The sequence below is a fragment of the Lutjanus erythropterus genome, chromosome 23 (genome assembly GCF_056507025.1).
Source record: "Lutjanus erythropterus isolate fLutEry1 chromosome 23, fLutEry1.hap2, whole genome shotgun sequence".
In the NCBI taxonomy this organism is placed as follows: domain Eukaryota; kingdom Metazoa; phylum Chordata; class Actinopteri; order Lutjaniformes; family Lutjanidae; genus Lutjanus; species Lutjanus erythropterus.
In genome coordinates, this window is record NC_139339.1 from 28,967,810 (window position 1) to 28,981,180 (window position 13,371).

The window sequence follows — 13,371 nt, forward strand, 5'->3', positions numbered from 1 at the left end:
CTTTTGCATGTTTCAGCTCCAGGGATGTCTACATTTCTCACATGACAACCACCTTACACTTGAAAAGGGAGAAGCAGTGTGGGGGGAAGTTCACATGTTTGCAATCTGCATTTTGACTGCTAGATGTTACTAAAAGTTACACACTTACTTTGACTGTTTAACAGGTTAACATGTTATTGTGTGTTTATTATTTTATTAAATTAATACTGCATTGCTTTATAAAACCATTTGTGTGTCCATGTGTTTCTTGTCTGTTGTTTCAGAATGGAGCAACCACAAAAAAGGTTTAAGGTCTCTGCGACTACAAACATGAAATCAATTAAATTAAAAGTAACAGCAATTAAACAGATGAAGAAAGTCCAACACTGGACAATACGTGGAGGAAAAGCAAAGCTGGACTGTGTGCACACAAACACTGTGGCAGCTGTCTCAGACGGACAAGCTGCCTATAAATTCACATTGTTTAAGGAGTTGACAACACAAGTGGAAGTAGGAAGATCGTATATATTCACGGGTTATGAAGTGGGAAAATACGGCCCCAACAACTTCCTGTGCACACAAAGCACAAAAATATACATGTGTGCCGACATCCCTGTGTCGAAGGAGCTCGAGCATGAGGCAAAGATGTTCATCTGGCCAGACTCAAAAGAAGTGAAGCTGTCTGCCATCACCATCCCCTCTGACCACATCACAGTGGGGGGTTCAGTTGCACATGTAAGTTTTTGGAGATTTTCATAACACAATCAAATTCTATATTAGAATTAAAAGTTTTGCATTCTGACTAAAATATATACACATAATGCTTTGTATCCATCTAGACGGTTTTGCTGTGAGCTGCAGAGTTTTGGAGCTGGCTGCCATAGAGATGTCTGCCTTCTCTCCAAGACAATGGAGCTGGATGAGCACCACAAGCCGAGTGTCGTCTGGTTCCATCATGTTGGAGAGAAGACAGACGTCTCGTCGGCTGACATGTCCAAAACTCTGCAGCTCACACCAAAACTGTCTAGATGCCTAGATACAGTCATACATTGATAGTGTACGCTTCAGTCTGTTTTCATCTTACCTTGGCTTTAAAGGGACAGTCCATGGCATAATCAAAAGTATATATTTTTCCTCTTACCTGTAATGCTGTGTATCCATCTAGACGGTTTTGCTGTGAGCCGCAGAGTTTTGGAGCTGGCTGCCATAGAGATGTCTGCCTTCTCTCCAAGACAATGGAGCTGGATGAGCACCACAAGCCAAGTGTCGTCTGGTTCCATCAAAAGTATGCCGCTGAAATTCCACTCTAGTTGGGTGTGAATGCTGCAAGCATTCAAACCCTTTGTTCTTCTACTACCAAAATTCTTTATTATTTAATATTCAAATATTCAAAATATTATATATATATTCAAATATTCTACATACTTCAAATATTGATTTATTGTTAGCGCAGCTATTCAGAGTGCTTTCAGTGTTTCAATAAAAATTCAAATATTTTGCTAAATTCAAATATTAATTTATTTTCATGGCAGCTATTCAGTGTGACTTTAACTTTTTAACTAATATTCAAATATTCTACATAATTCAAATATTTATTCATTGTCAGTGCAGCTATTCAGAGTCGTTTCAATGTTTCAAATAAAAATTCAAATATTTCACTAAATTCAAATACTCTATTTTCATGGCAGCTATTCAGTGTGACTTTAAGTTTTTAACTAGTATTTAAATATTATACATAATTTAAACCTTCTTATATCATTCAGACAGCTATTCGGTGTGGCGTCAGCCTTTCTACAAGCGTTCAAACGTTTCACATAATTCAAACCTTCTTATATCATTCAGGCAGCTATTCGGTGTGGCGTCAGCCTTTCGACAAACATTCACACATTCGAATATTTCAGACTTCATTTTATTCAAGGCGGCATTGCAGTTTGGCTTCAGCTTGAGGCATTCACACCCGCAATTTCTTCAGAAATTGCTTTTCTAGTTATTATTATTTTCCCGCCGCGTTTTTTGATCTTCAATAACTTCAACATACTTCAACCAATTCAAACCATTCCAACTTCAACTTATTCAGATTCATTAGGACACGATTGGAAACCTCTTCAATTTTCTGTAACATTCATATTTTCCGAAATATTCAAAGTTAAAATTCCCATCCCCATTAAATCCCATTCAACAAAACTTGGGAACGCTTCTTCTTCGACAAACTTCAACCGATTCAAACCATTCAAGGCACAATCTGAATTTTTACGACAGCTGAATGTATATTTGAAGCCGTGACATTCAATACTTTCCGAGATATTCCAGGTTTTTTCCGAACAACTTTCACTACAAAAACTGAAATCTAAGTAAGATGACATATCTTAGATCAAGGGGATATATGCTTATTTTTTGTCTGATAAGATAGTTCTTCTTATTAAGCAGTTTATATGTTAGACTGTTTGACTTGTTTTAAGTGTTTTGGTCCTTAATTATCTAAATAAGATATAACAGCTTGTTACTGAGATTTTATGACCTATTCTGAGTAAGTGATGCTTCAAACTAGAATATCAAGCGTTACACAGCTTTGTCATCAACACTTACCAGTATAAAACTGCTTTTTCAAAGTAAAAATTTCTTATTTTAAGCACAACCAAGAAATCATAACTTTGACATAATTTTGTCCCTTCACATAATAAATAAATGAATAAGAAGCCAGATGCAATCAACTGTTTTATTATGAATGAAACAATAGAATGTATGTAACCATATAGTACACTGGCACAGAAATGTAAATTGATACTTAACAGTATTTAAACATCTAATGTGTAACATTTAAAACAATTTCAAACATAGTTTCTTATTATTACATTCAGAAACTTCACAGTTTTCATCTGCTACAGACCATAATTTGATCACAAGGTCAAATTACAAGGCTACTGTATCTGGGGAACACATCATGAGTTATGTTTCACTGTTGTACAGTTCTATTACATCCCCAAGATAGTACTTTATTTGTACAAAAGTTTGGCCTTTGCTGCTAGTTGTGTAATAAGGAGTAAAATCCACCATCTTTTCGGCATCGACTAACTCAGTAGCCTGTGCAAGGTGTGGGATCTCAACTTGATAGGCCATGACGCTTCTATTAAAGTTCATAGTTTGAAATGGTTAGTATTCCAAACAATAAAGCCTAGAATCAACAAGATATATGTTTTTGACCAGTCCAAATTCTGGCATATTACCATTTACTACTTTGGCAAGGATCATTGACTTCTGTGTTGTGTATTTATTGCCATTTATCATAAGCCATTTGACTGACACAGCGTGGTTTACTTCATCATAACCTAGGAAGTCTCTCAGTTTTCCTTGTAAATACTGAAGGTCTTTAATCTCAGACACAGGTCCCATCTCTCTTTCATTTGAAAAGATTGGGTGTAATGAAGGGTCAATATTTTGGCAGCTTTCATATAGCTGGTTCTGACTGATCAAAGACTTGCAAATATTTTTAAAATTGAGCTTCGAAGCCCATTGTTTAAAAAGGCAATGTTTAGATTCAAACCGCATACACATATGTCTAACCATTGGACCCAATGATTTAATTTGTGATGGCAAATGTATCAGATAATGCTGCTTAGGTGTAATATTGCGTTCTGGGAAAAGCTCTTTCCAATGCTTCATATGAGTTTCAATCAGTGACTTCAATCTAGAAACAGTTGCAACGGTAAGAACAGGTGCAAACACTATCTGCACAATCTCTGTTAGCTCATTTATTAGATGCACATATGCATTGTCATTCAAGCTTCGCAAAACAAATGGTAATGTCCTTAGCAGGACAAGCATTTGCCCAGACGACTGTTTTAATTTACCGTCACTTGACATTAATGTAGTTAGTGAAATTGGGGATGGCCGATCTCTCACATCCAGAGGGGAATAAGGGAAACCCAGAATAGCAGAATTCACAGAGTCCAGATCCATCACTCCTGACTGAACAAGATGGTGCAACACACTCTTGATTTCCAAAGGAGCTGTACCCTCCAGAATGACATGCATAATGTCTTGAGGAGTTTGTTGTATAATGTCAAAGGCAGGGAATTCAACTAATTTGCTCCTTCGATTGATCCCATATGTTGTTCTCAAGTTGTTGCGAAGCAAGTCTGTATCTGCCTTTTCTATTTCATGGGTCTGCCTGATATGCCTCTTCAATGTTCTTTTAGTAAATGCATCCTCATTGAAGTGTGACTGCATGTCCTCAAATGAACACTCACAGTGTCTGCATTTACTATAGGCAAAGCCAACGCCCTCCTTGAACCCTGCCAGTTCATGCTGTGCCAGAGTGTCACCACAGACAGAGACCACGGCACCAAAAATAGTTTTCTGTCCATTAATTGTTTGCATTTCAACACCATTGTACAATGCATCCATGTCTTCGTTGATTCTGTTCAATATTACATCTATACCACACTGACGGAGGTCTACGGATCTAGCCATGGCAAGTAATCTAATAGCAGCCAGTTTAGACCTGTATTTTGGATTAATGTTTGCTAGGGTGTAATACACCATCAATAGTTTATTTTTTGACGTGAAGGATCCGAGTGGATTACAAATCTCTATTTCATCTGTGTACAGAACAATTTTCAATGCATTTGGTTTCTCTGAAAAGAAGGGATGTGCTTTAAAAAAGAAGCCATCAACAATGTCCTGAAAAAATCCCTCTTTGCACCTTTGTGGTCCCTTCTCAATCATAGAGAATATCTTCGGGTGTGATAAGAATTGCTCTAGACTTTTGACCAATGGTATGTAATGAAAGACTTTGTTTTTAATGAAAAAGTCTTGTGATGCTCCACGTTTCCTCTTGCATATAGTTTGAGAAATTGGAATTTCGTCTGCATCCAAAATGCTTAACTGCTTCTTCATAGCACTGTTCTGTCGAAATGTTGTGGTAACACTTGTGAATGGGTCAACAAAACTGTCAAATACATCCATTACTTCTTTTTGGAGGTGTCCTGATGTGTTTTCCAAATGCTTCTTTAGCACCTGCTCTATCTGGCTCCTCAGGTTGCTCACCAGTGACGACTGGTACTGCTGCACTCCAGCAACAATGTCATTCATGCCTCTCTGAAAATGAGAAGAATAACACAACTTCATGATACATGTAGTTTTGCTCATGACATGGACATTATTATAGGCAAATGACTGTAGTGAATAGGAGAACATGGCAGGCAGACTGACCACCAACCATAACAGGACCTTTTCAACAAGTTCTACTTTACTACATGTAACTGTAAATAAGCAAATAAAAATTGTGGTCTGTTTTGAAAAAATATTTTACCTGTGAGAGACGGTGCTTGGCCCGAGCATTTATCACAAAGGCAGTGGCCTGTGTGGTCAGATCCTAAAAAAGTTGAAATTGTATTGAGTATCCTGATTTTATCTGACATTCATAGTTACATGTCAGGCACAATGTTAATCACAGAATAAATAGTTCTTATAAATAGTCCTTTAATCTAGCATGTTTTAGCTGTCACATAACATTTTGTCTTTTCATTCATACATGAGGTGTCAATAATACTGATACAAACAATACAGACTGTGTGGGATTTCAATCTGATATGAAATGGCTGAGAATTTATTGGACTCAATATTCATTGTGATTCTTTGATGGTCAATTTCAGTGGGCTATCACCAGGAGAGTAACTTACCGGTTGCACAGCTCTGTCTTGGTTTGTGTCCATTTGCCCTTCATCTGTGTCAGTTGTACAGAGTAGTGGAGAGCTGGTGATGCTGCAATCCTGTGAAAGATAATCAGGTTGAATGTTGTGCTGTATCACACAAGGAACCAATAACTGGACATTTTTCTTAATTTCAGAGATGTATTTCATTCATTTTTATATTTAAACATTTTTCAAACAAACCAAGCAGCATATTTTCATGTAAGTAAAACATACTTATAATCATTTTTTCTTCGTGCGTGACGTTCTGTTACCTGTTAGACCCTCTGACTGATTGACGATGGTAGTTTGTGCCAGTAAGTGAAACTAATGTTGACAAAGCGATGATACACGATCGGGGGCGTTTCCGTGTTTTATTTTGAAAATGCTCTGTGCGTTTGACTTCACGGACTAGAGAGTCATAATCGCAACACCGGAAGTCAAGCGCACAGGGCATCCGGTAAATTTCAAAATAAAACACAACAGACAAACTTCCGATTGTAAATCATCCCTTTGTCAACATTAGTTTCACCCACTGGAACAAGAAAAAAGTCAAAAGTCAGTCAGAGGGTCCTTAAGCCAAAGAATATCTTTGCTAAAGTTAACAGGATGTCATGGAAGAAAAAAAATGGGTCTAATAGTTACTCACCTGCTCCTGAAGCAGTTCTGTTGGCAGCTCTTGGCTTTCCTCTTGTGGATGTTCCGTTGCGTGGTTGCCATCTCCTGGATTGGTGCTTGGAAGAAGATGTTTGGCGTGTCTTCTCTTTACATGATGATAGAATGAGTTATACACTCGATATTCCTCAGTACACCCGTCAATACCACACAGCAACCTGAAATCCGGACTGCGGCTGTGCATTCGATTGATGTGGCTCAATAAAAGTTTCAGTGAAAAAGTGATGAAAACAAGGCAGATAACGCACCGCCAAATCATTTTAAATTAACAAAGTTATATTCAAAACATGCACTGTTGGAGTTTCTTCTGTAGTCTCCGAAAACGACGGGGAAAAGTGAAATGAAATAGCTTAAGTACTTCACCATTATCTACAAAAATAGGGGAGCTCTATGAATATTATTAATTTTTTTTATTAGTAGTATTTATAATGTATAGGAGTGACTGGTTGCAGTGATAAGTCTTTAAATATTCTGTATGAATTTCAAAGTATGACTCTGTCAGTTAGTCATATTCTCCATTTATATAATATTTACATGTACGTCGCCCCCCCCCCCCCCACCCATCTTATGACATAGTACCTTCCAATTGGGAACGCGCCACAAGGGGTCAGTCAATAGTCAGTTCAGGTGCAGCTGCCGCCTAAACTAGCTTTATCTTTAGCTGACTTTTGTCGTGCTGTCTGGCCTTTGCAACTCCTCTGAACTCGCGACGCCATGGATGAAGATGGAGGGGCTTTTTCGGGTATGGATCCTACAGCAGTCGCAGTGTTGAAAGGTAATGTTAATTTGCTTTTTTCTGTCTTTGGGAGTTAAGCTAATTGTGAAGTTGGCTAACACGTAGTCGCATGCTAATTTTAATAAACTGGTTTACTTGCTGACCTGTTACATGGAGGCTATGAGCAGTTAATTAGTAACTACACAAACAGTCACACCTTAAAAAAATTATTGATAGTGTTTTATTGCCAGAATCCGTATTATGGTACAGAATGTAGGTAGTTAGCTTCATTTAGCTTTGGCTTACTTTTTTGGCTAATGTTAGCATGACATGGCGGGAGGGTCTGACTCTCTGCACAGTTTGGGAGGGAAGGAGGGGGGTGTAATATTATACTTGCTCGGTCATTGCAACACTGTACAATTAACTGTTTAGCAGCTCAGCATTTATTTATGTTCCCATGCTATCTGTGCACGTGTGTGGGTAAGAGAGACACTGAGTCCAAGGGGCCCACACTGAAGGAGATGGGAGAAAGTCTCCTTAAATAATGGGAAATACTGGTTGATAGGGTTAATAAATAAAATCAGATAAAATCATAAAATAGATAAAATCATTTCTGCCTTTAGTTGAAATGGTGGAAAGACTTGACCTCCTTCCTGCTTGGATGTGTGCTTCTCTGCTGCCACCATTAGCACATTATTACCCTTTGAATACAGATTGTGACTTAACAACCAGTTTATTAAATTATACTGTATATTTATAATGTGGCTGTTTGTGTATTTCAGCTGCTAATATCAGCACAGACATGCTCCCAAGTCTTTCTAAGGAGGACTTGCGTGATCTCTTTCCGGGGCCTGAGCACTTTTTAAGAAGGAGAGCCATTTGGAAGATGACACATGGAGAAAATCAGGTGATATTACATTTTAACATTGTGGAGATTTGATCATGCCGTGATTCATAATTTCAGTGAGGCATTGCCTTTATGGTAGTTGTTTCTAATGCACTGCTATTGACTTATGATAAATGCTTGTCTTTTTCAGGGTGAGGATTCAGACAAACCAGGCACCTCCTCTGGGACTTGTGAGCTTGCCAGCTCCCACTACCCCGCTACCTCAACCCCTGTGCCCATGCTTTCTTCCTCCCCCACTTCTCTCCCCCCTTCAAACCTAGGAGACCAACGTGTTAAGAGCAGAACTGTACAGTTTGTAAGCCCGCAATATGTCGTATACACAGACACAGAGCTGGAGCAGTCAAGAACCACCTTTTTTGAAAAACAGCGTGCTGGACAAGAAGAGGGCTATACACTTTCCAAAGAGCTTCGCTGTCGCTTAATAAGAAATACAGTAACAAGCATGATTTCCATCAAGAGAGCTGCAGGGGATGATTTCCAATATCCATGCAGCCGTGAGCTAACTGTGATGGCTAAGCATCTCATTGAGTACTACCCAATGCTGCGGGACAGGTCTGCAGCCGGTCGAGCTGAGTGGGTAGGAGGATATGCTTTATTTAGGATCAGTGCTTGTATGGTTTCATTTCATTTTGATTAATGTAATTTTTACACAATCTGTTTTGTGTTTTTGTCAGGAATCTGTGAAGAAGCAGCTTTTGAAAAGGGTCCAGAATGTGACACCAGCTAAAAAGAAGCAGGGAGCAACTCCTTCGAGAAAGAGGCGACGGGGCATTAGCTTTGAGAGTAGCAGCAGCCTGGAGTCATCCGCTGATGACACTGAGTCCAATGCTTCCACCATAATCTTGGAAGGATCACCACAAGCAAGCAGTTCCCCAGAGGGTGAACAGTTGGATGGTAAGAGCACATATTGAGATTGTGTTTTGGTGTTAAAACTACTAATAGTATTGACAAGGGGGGATGCTCTAATGAGGTTTTTTTTTTTTTTTTAAATATAAAACTAAATTAATTATTATTTCATTATACTTTGGGTATTTGTTTTTGTTATATATCTTAAAACTGTAATGGTAGAAACAGTGATAGTAAATTCATTTCAACAGAAGGACCTGAAACTACTGACAGCCCACAGAACCAGGCTAGACACTACAGAGTTCTGCAGGAGCTATACAAATCCAAGCCCAGACCCAACAAGAAGGATGTTGCCCAGCTCTTGGACCTTGAATACCAAGCAAGACGGGCTTACATTGACTCGGATGTTATGAAAGAGCAGGATAGACCTACCAAAATTCTTCATGCATATCCCTGCTTCAGAGAAGTGGATCATGTAAGCAAATCAAATCATTTTAAGTTTATATTTGATAAGATTGTAGTAGTAAAACATTTATACTGATATTTTATTTTTAAAGATATTTTCTACATGTCTTTTTGTGGCAGATCATGGGTGAACTGCAGAGGATTCTCACTCAAGGAAAGTCCCACTTGGTACCCGAGCTGAAGGATCGCTGGGGGTCCTTTTGTGAAAAGGCCCAGTTTTATGGGGTCTTCAAAAAAGTCATGAGGCCTCCATCGTCAAATAAAGGTAATTACAGACCTAATAGAAAGTTGTTGGCCATGTTTGTTTAATGATTTGTTTTGTTTTTTGTTTTTTTTTCAATAACTGATTGCAGTAAATAAAGTTAGATGGTTTTGTTTTTCACAGTAAAGCAAACCATTGCCATGATGAAGGCTTTGCCGGACCTGTTTCCATCGCCCGTTGCTCCACCCAAGAAGTTGGGGCATGCGAGTGAGGGTATGCTTCACATCCTTGAGGTAAGAAATTCATGCATGTATGACAGCGTACAGTTTTTCTTGTGTTCCATTACTTGACCACAGTCTCTCAACAATGAATTGTGTGTGATTGTTTTTCTTTTTGTGTTTCAGTCTGCCGAAGACCCCAACACCTTCCTCCAGGGAAGACCACTGCTCAGCCCCATCGTCATTGTGTGTGAGACCAACTGCATCCTGGCTATTGGCACAATGCCTATGTTCATCTTCCCAAAAGAGGACATCCCTAACAGCGTGATGTACATAATGGCATGCTACTACACTTTTCACCTCACCTACCCGAAATGCATAGCCACACTCCTCTCTGTGGTGCAAACAGAGGTCTTAATGGACAACATACATGACAGAGACATGACATCCTCATATAAGAAAGCTATGGCTGAGTGGAAAAGATTCATCACAGAGTAGTACATAAATATCAAAGCTAATGTCTGGTTCCATTAATGTTTGCCTTGAGTAATACAGTTTGTTGAGGTCACTGGCACTGTATCAGATGTTTATATATTGTTATGTATGTTATTATACCTGTCAGTTTAGGCTCCACCCACACTCTCACCACCTCATATCATCTCTCTCTCACACACACACACACACACACACACACACACGGTCTGTTTTGCACTAGTTATAATTTCTGTTGGGTGATTTTAAGCAGGAAATAATTTGTTGCCTGTGTCCAACTGATATGCAGCTGCATGCACACTACTTTGTGTGAGTGTATATACTGTATATCTGTGTGAGTATAAGTGTATTCAAGTGTCACTTTTGCCTTTTAGCCTTGAGGCTGTCATGTTTGTTGTACTCATGTGCACGTTAAATATAATAAACATTTCATTTAACCAGGTCTGTGCCATTTCCTCTTCTAGTACTGTTAGGATCACTGATTATTTAAGCATTAATTCCATGGCTTGTGCCTTATTTCAAGAATTGTAAGAAAAACATTGTACATATGAGAAAAATGTGCTTAGCTGTATCAAGAAAAGTACACTAGTTTATAGTATGACTTTGCTGGTTTCAAGAAATATAATGCCTAGTGCATGTCATTATATCAAGATTATGGTTCTAGCATTTACTTAATTTAGGAATATTTTTCAACATATTGAGAAAATAGGTCAGGTTTATTTCATTAGAATCAAGAAAAATGCACTTGTTATTAGTTAAAATACACTAATTCTAAGGTATTTTTGGGTTCATTGACGTTAGATATTTTTACTTGTTTTGGGAAGTCTTGACAAGCAAAATTTTCTTGTTCCATTGGCAGATAATTTTGCTATTTTTAAGCAAAATAGACCTAATTTTTGTACTTTTTTTTCTTGCTTTTGAAAGCTGGCTTTTTGCAGTGTTCCCGTTGAAAATGAATTACGGAATCTTCAAAAATCTCAAAATTTCACCTTTTTTCAAAAGTTAACTAGTAATTCATACTTTCAGCTAGAAACTCCATTGAAACTGGAAAATATTCAACATTTTCCTGACTTTCTAGGTTTGTTTCAACTTTTTAATCCCATTCAAACTTTAAAAATTATTCACCGTTTTCTGAAACGGTTATAACTGGTTATAATGGAAGACAATGAGAAAATCCTTCAAACTCACTCACCTTCACCCTGTCGCCATGAATTCATACATTCACGTAGAAACTCAAATCCAACTGTAAAACGCTTACATTCCCGTGGACTTTCAGTGACTAATTCAGATTTTCAATATCTCTTTTAGTTTTTCCACGCCAGCAGTTTAAAAAACATGAAGTTTTCATCTCTTCTCAGACTTTACAATGGGTGTGTATTGCATGGAATCCTCAGCGCTAAAGTGGGTGATGTCATCGCTAGAGTGGAGAGTGGGTCCAAAATCATCTAGAAATTTTCTCTTCAACTCGCTGCTACGGCCACATTGTTCACTCTACATACACAAATTGTACATGATTTTGTAGGAAAAGCCGTGCCGGTCGCAGAGGTGTGACCGCCGAAGCAAACGGACAAACCATTTGGGCTGAGCAGGGTCTAAAAGGATAACAAGTCCAACCGGCTGCCCCATTCGCTCCCATGTTAAGCGAGAGCCAACATTTCTGGAAGAAAGCAGATGATCCTTGTTTTATCCATCGCTCTGCTGGCCCCTTTTTTGACACCACAGAAATAAAATTTGCACCTTCGCGTTCGACTTCTCGTCCTCTCGCTCACCGTATGCAGTTTTTAGCTCTAGCAATTATGGTTGTTTGTTAAACAGCTGGAGTTTGAGTGGTAGGTTTTCTCCATTTTTGCCTTTGTTTGTAGTATTTAACATTGAATGTGCTGTTGCTTGCAGGCGATTGGCCAATTCAACCAACAGCAGTTAGGCTGAAATTGACCAATCGCCTGTGTGTTACAGAACATTCAAATTTGAATAATGTCAGGACCTGAGTTCTAAGTAGTTAAAACCTCATGCAGAGACAATTGCACCTGAAGCAGTTCAAACTTAGAAATGACTAACAGTTTAAAAACACAGTCTGTCTATTTCTGTGTGCTACTCTGCATGCCTGTCTGTGTCTCTCTGTCTGTCTGAAATTGAATGTGCAGTTGCTCACAGGCGATTGGCTGATTTAACCAACACCTGTTAGGCTGACATTGATCAATCGCCTGTGTGTTATAGAACATTTAAATTTGAATACTGACAGGACCTGAGTTCTACCCTTACGAAACAAAAATATATTGCAATATATCGGAAAAAATAATGTATTAGGCAATATATTCCCATATATTTATATTTCCCAATATATTGCAATATATGCATAGATAATATATGTGTATATATTGATACATATAAAAAATAAATTGCGATCAAGACCGAAAAGGTACTATATTTTTACATGTAATAATTTGTCTTTATATGCTTTAATATACTGCAATCTATGCATGTGCCATACACACACATACATACATATATATATATACACACACACACATATATATGATTTGACATTTTATACTTTCCAAATAAACAACCACAGCATATGCATGGACATGCCTGGCATAGCTTTATAACCTAAAAAAATAGTGAAGACAAAAATCTGCAATACACAAATAACAGTTTTATTAAAACAGAGTTGCAAAGGCCACATTCACCCTATATACCCTATGTTCATAGATTTTTTTCTTGACAGTTGAAATCCACTTTGCCCTTAAATGTTCAATCCTCCACACTGGATCTTTGTCCTTAAATGTTCAATCCTCCACACTGGATCTTGGAGGTATACATGCAGAGAGGCTTGCATATTGTGGCAGATCAATTAGCATACATTTTCTTTTGAACAGTGTCACATCAAATATCTGTTTCCTGCCCTGGAATTCCCTTTTCAGACCCACAACATTTTCAACATTAATCAGTGTATTATGTGATCTATCATACTTTCTTCCAAAAGCAAAACATTTTCTGTCACCATGTTGCTCTACTACAATGTAGTAGTATACAGTGATTATTTGTCCATTCTGCAACAGCACAGTGAAGCTGTTCCTTTTCACTACTCTTGTGAACTCCTGTGAGTAATACAGCTCTCCGCTGACTAGAAGTCGGCTGAATATTTTCACAACTGTATCTGTGGTGACTGAAAGTTGTTC

General features: G+C 38.2%; 1 protein-coding gene and 1 pseudogene across 1 annotated transcript; one reads left to right on the forward strand and one right to left on the reverse strand.

Moving 5' to 3' along the window:
* Positions 1–3,646: 3,646 nt before the first annotated feature.
* On the reverse strand, positions 3,647–6,389 carry LOC146306355 (uncharacterized; annotated as a pseudogene).
* A 669-nt stretch (positions 6,390–7,058) lies between these two features.
* LOC146306356 (uncharacterized) lies at positions 7,059–10,195 on the forward strand. Its single transcript, XM_084711780.1, has 8 exons — positions 7,059–7,119; positions 7,842–7,971; positions 8,174–8,543; positions 8,641–8,860; positions 9,064–9,287; positions 9,398–9,542; positions 9,663–9,772; positions 9,884–10,195. The coding sequence occupies exons 1-8, from the start codon at positions 7,059–7,061 to the stop codon at positions 10,193–10,195; spliced, it is 1,572 nt and encodes a 523-aa protein (XP_084567906.1).
* The last annotated feature ends 3,176 nt before the right edge of the window (positions 10,196–13,371 follow it).

Bases quoted from the DNA above. Each gene is read 5' to 3' on its own strand.
- LOC146306356 (XM_084711780.1), top strand. From the start codon at position 7,059: ATGGATGAAGATGGAGGGGCTTTTTCGGGTATGGATCCTACAGCAGTC. The intron at 8,861-9,063 runs GTAAGAGCACAT...TCATTTCAACAG, and splicing joins AGAGGGTGAACAGTTGGATG to AAGGACCTGAAACTACTGAC. The intron at 9,543-9,662 runs GTAATTACAGAC...TGTTTTTCACAG, and splicing joins GCCTCCATCGTCAAATAAAG to TAAAGCAAACCATTGCCATG.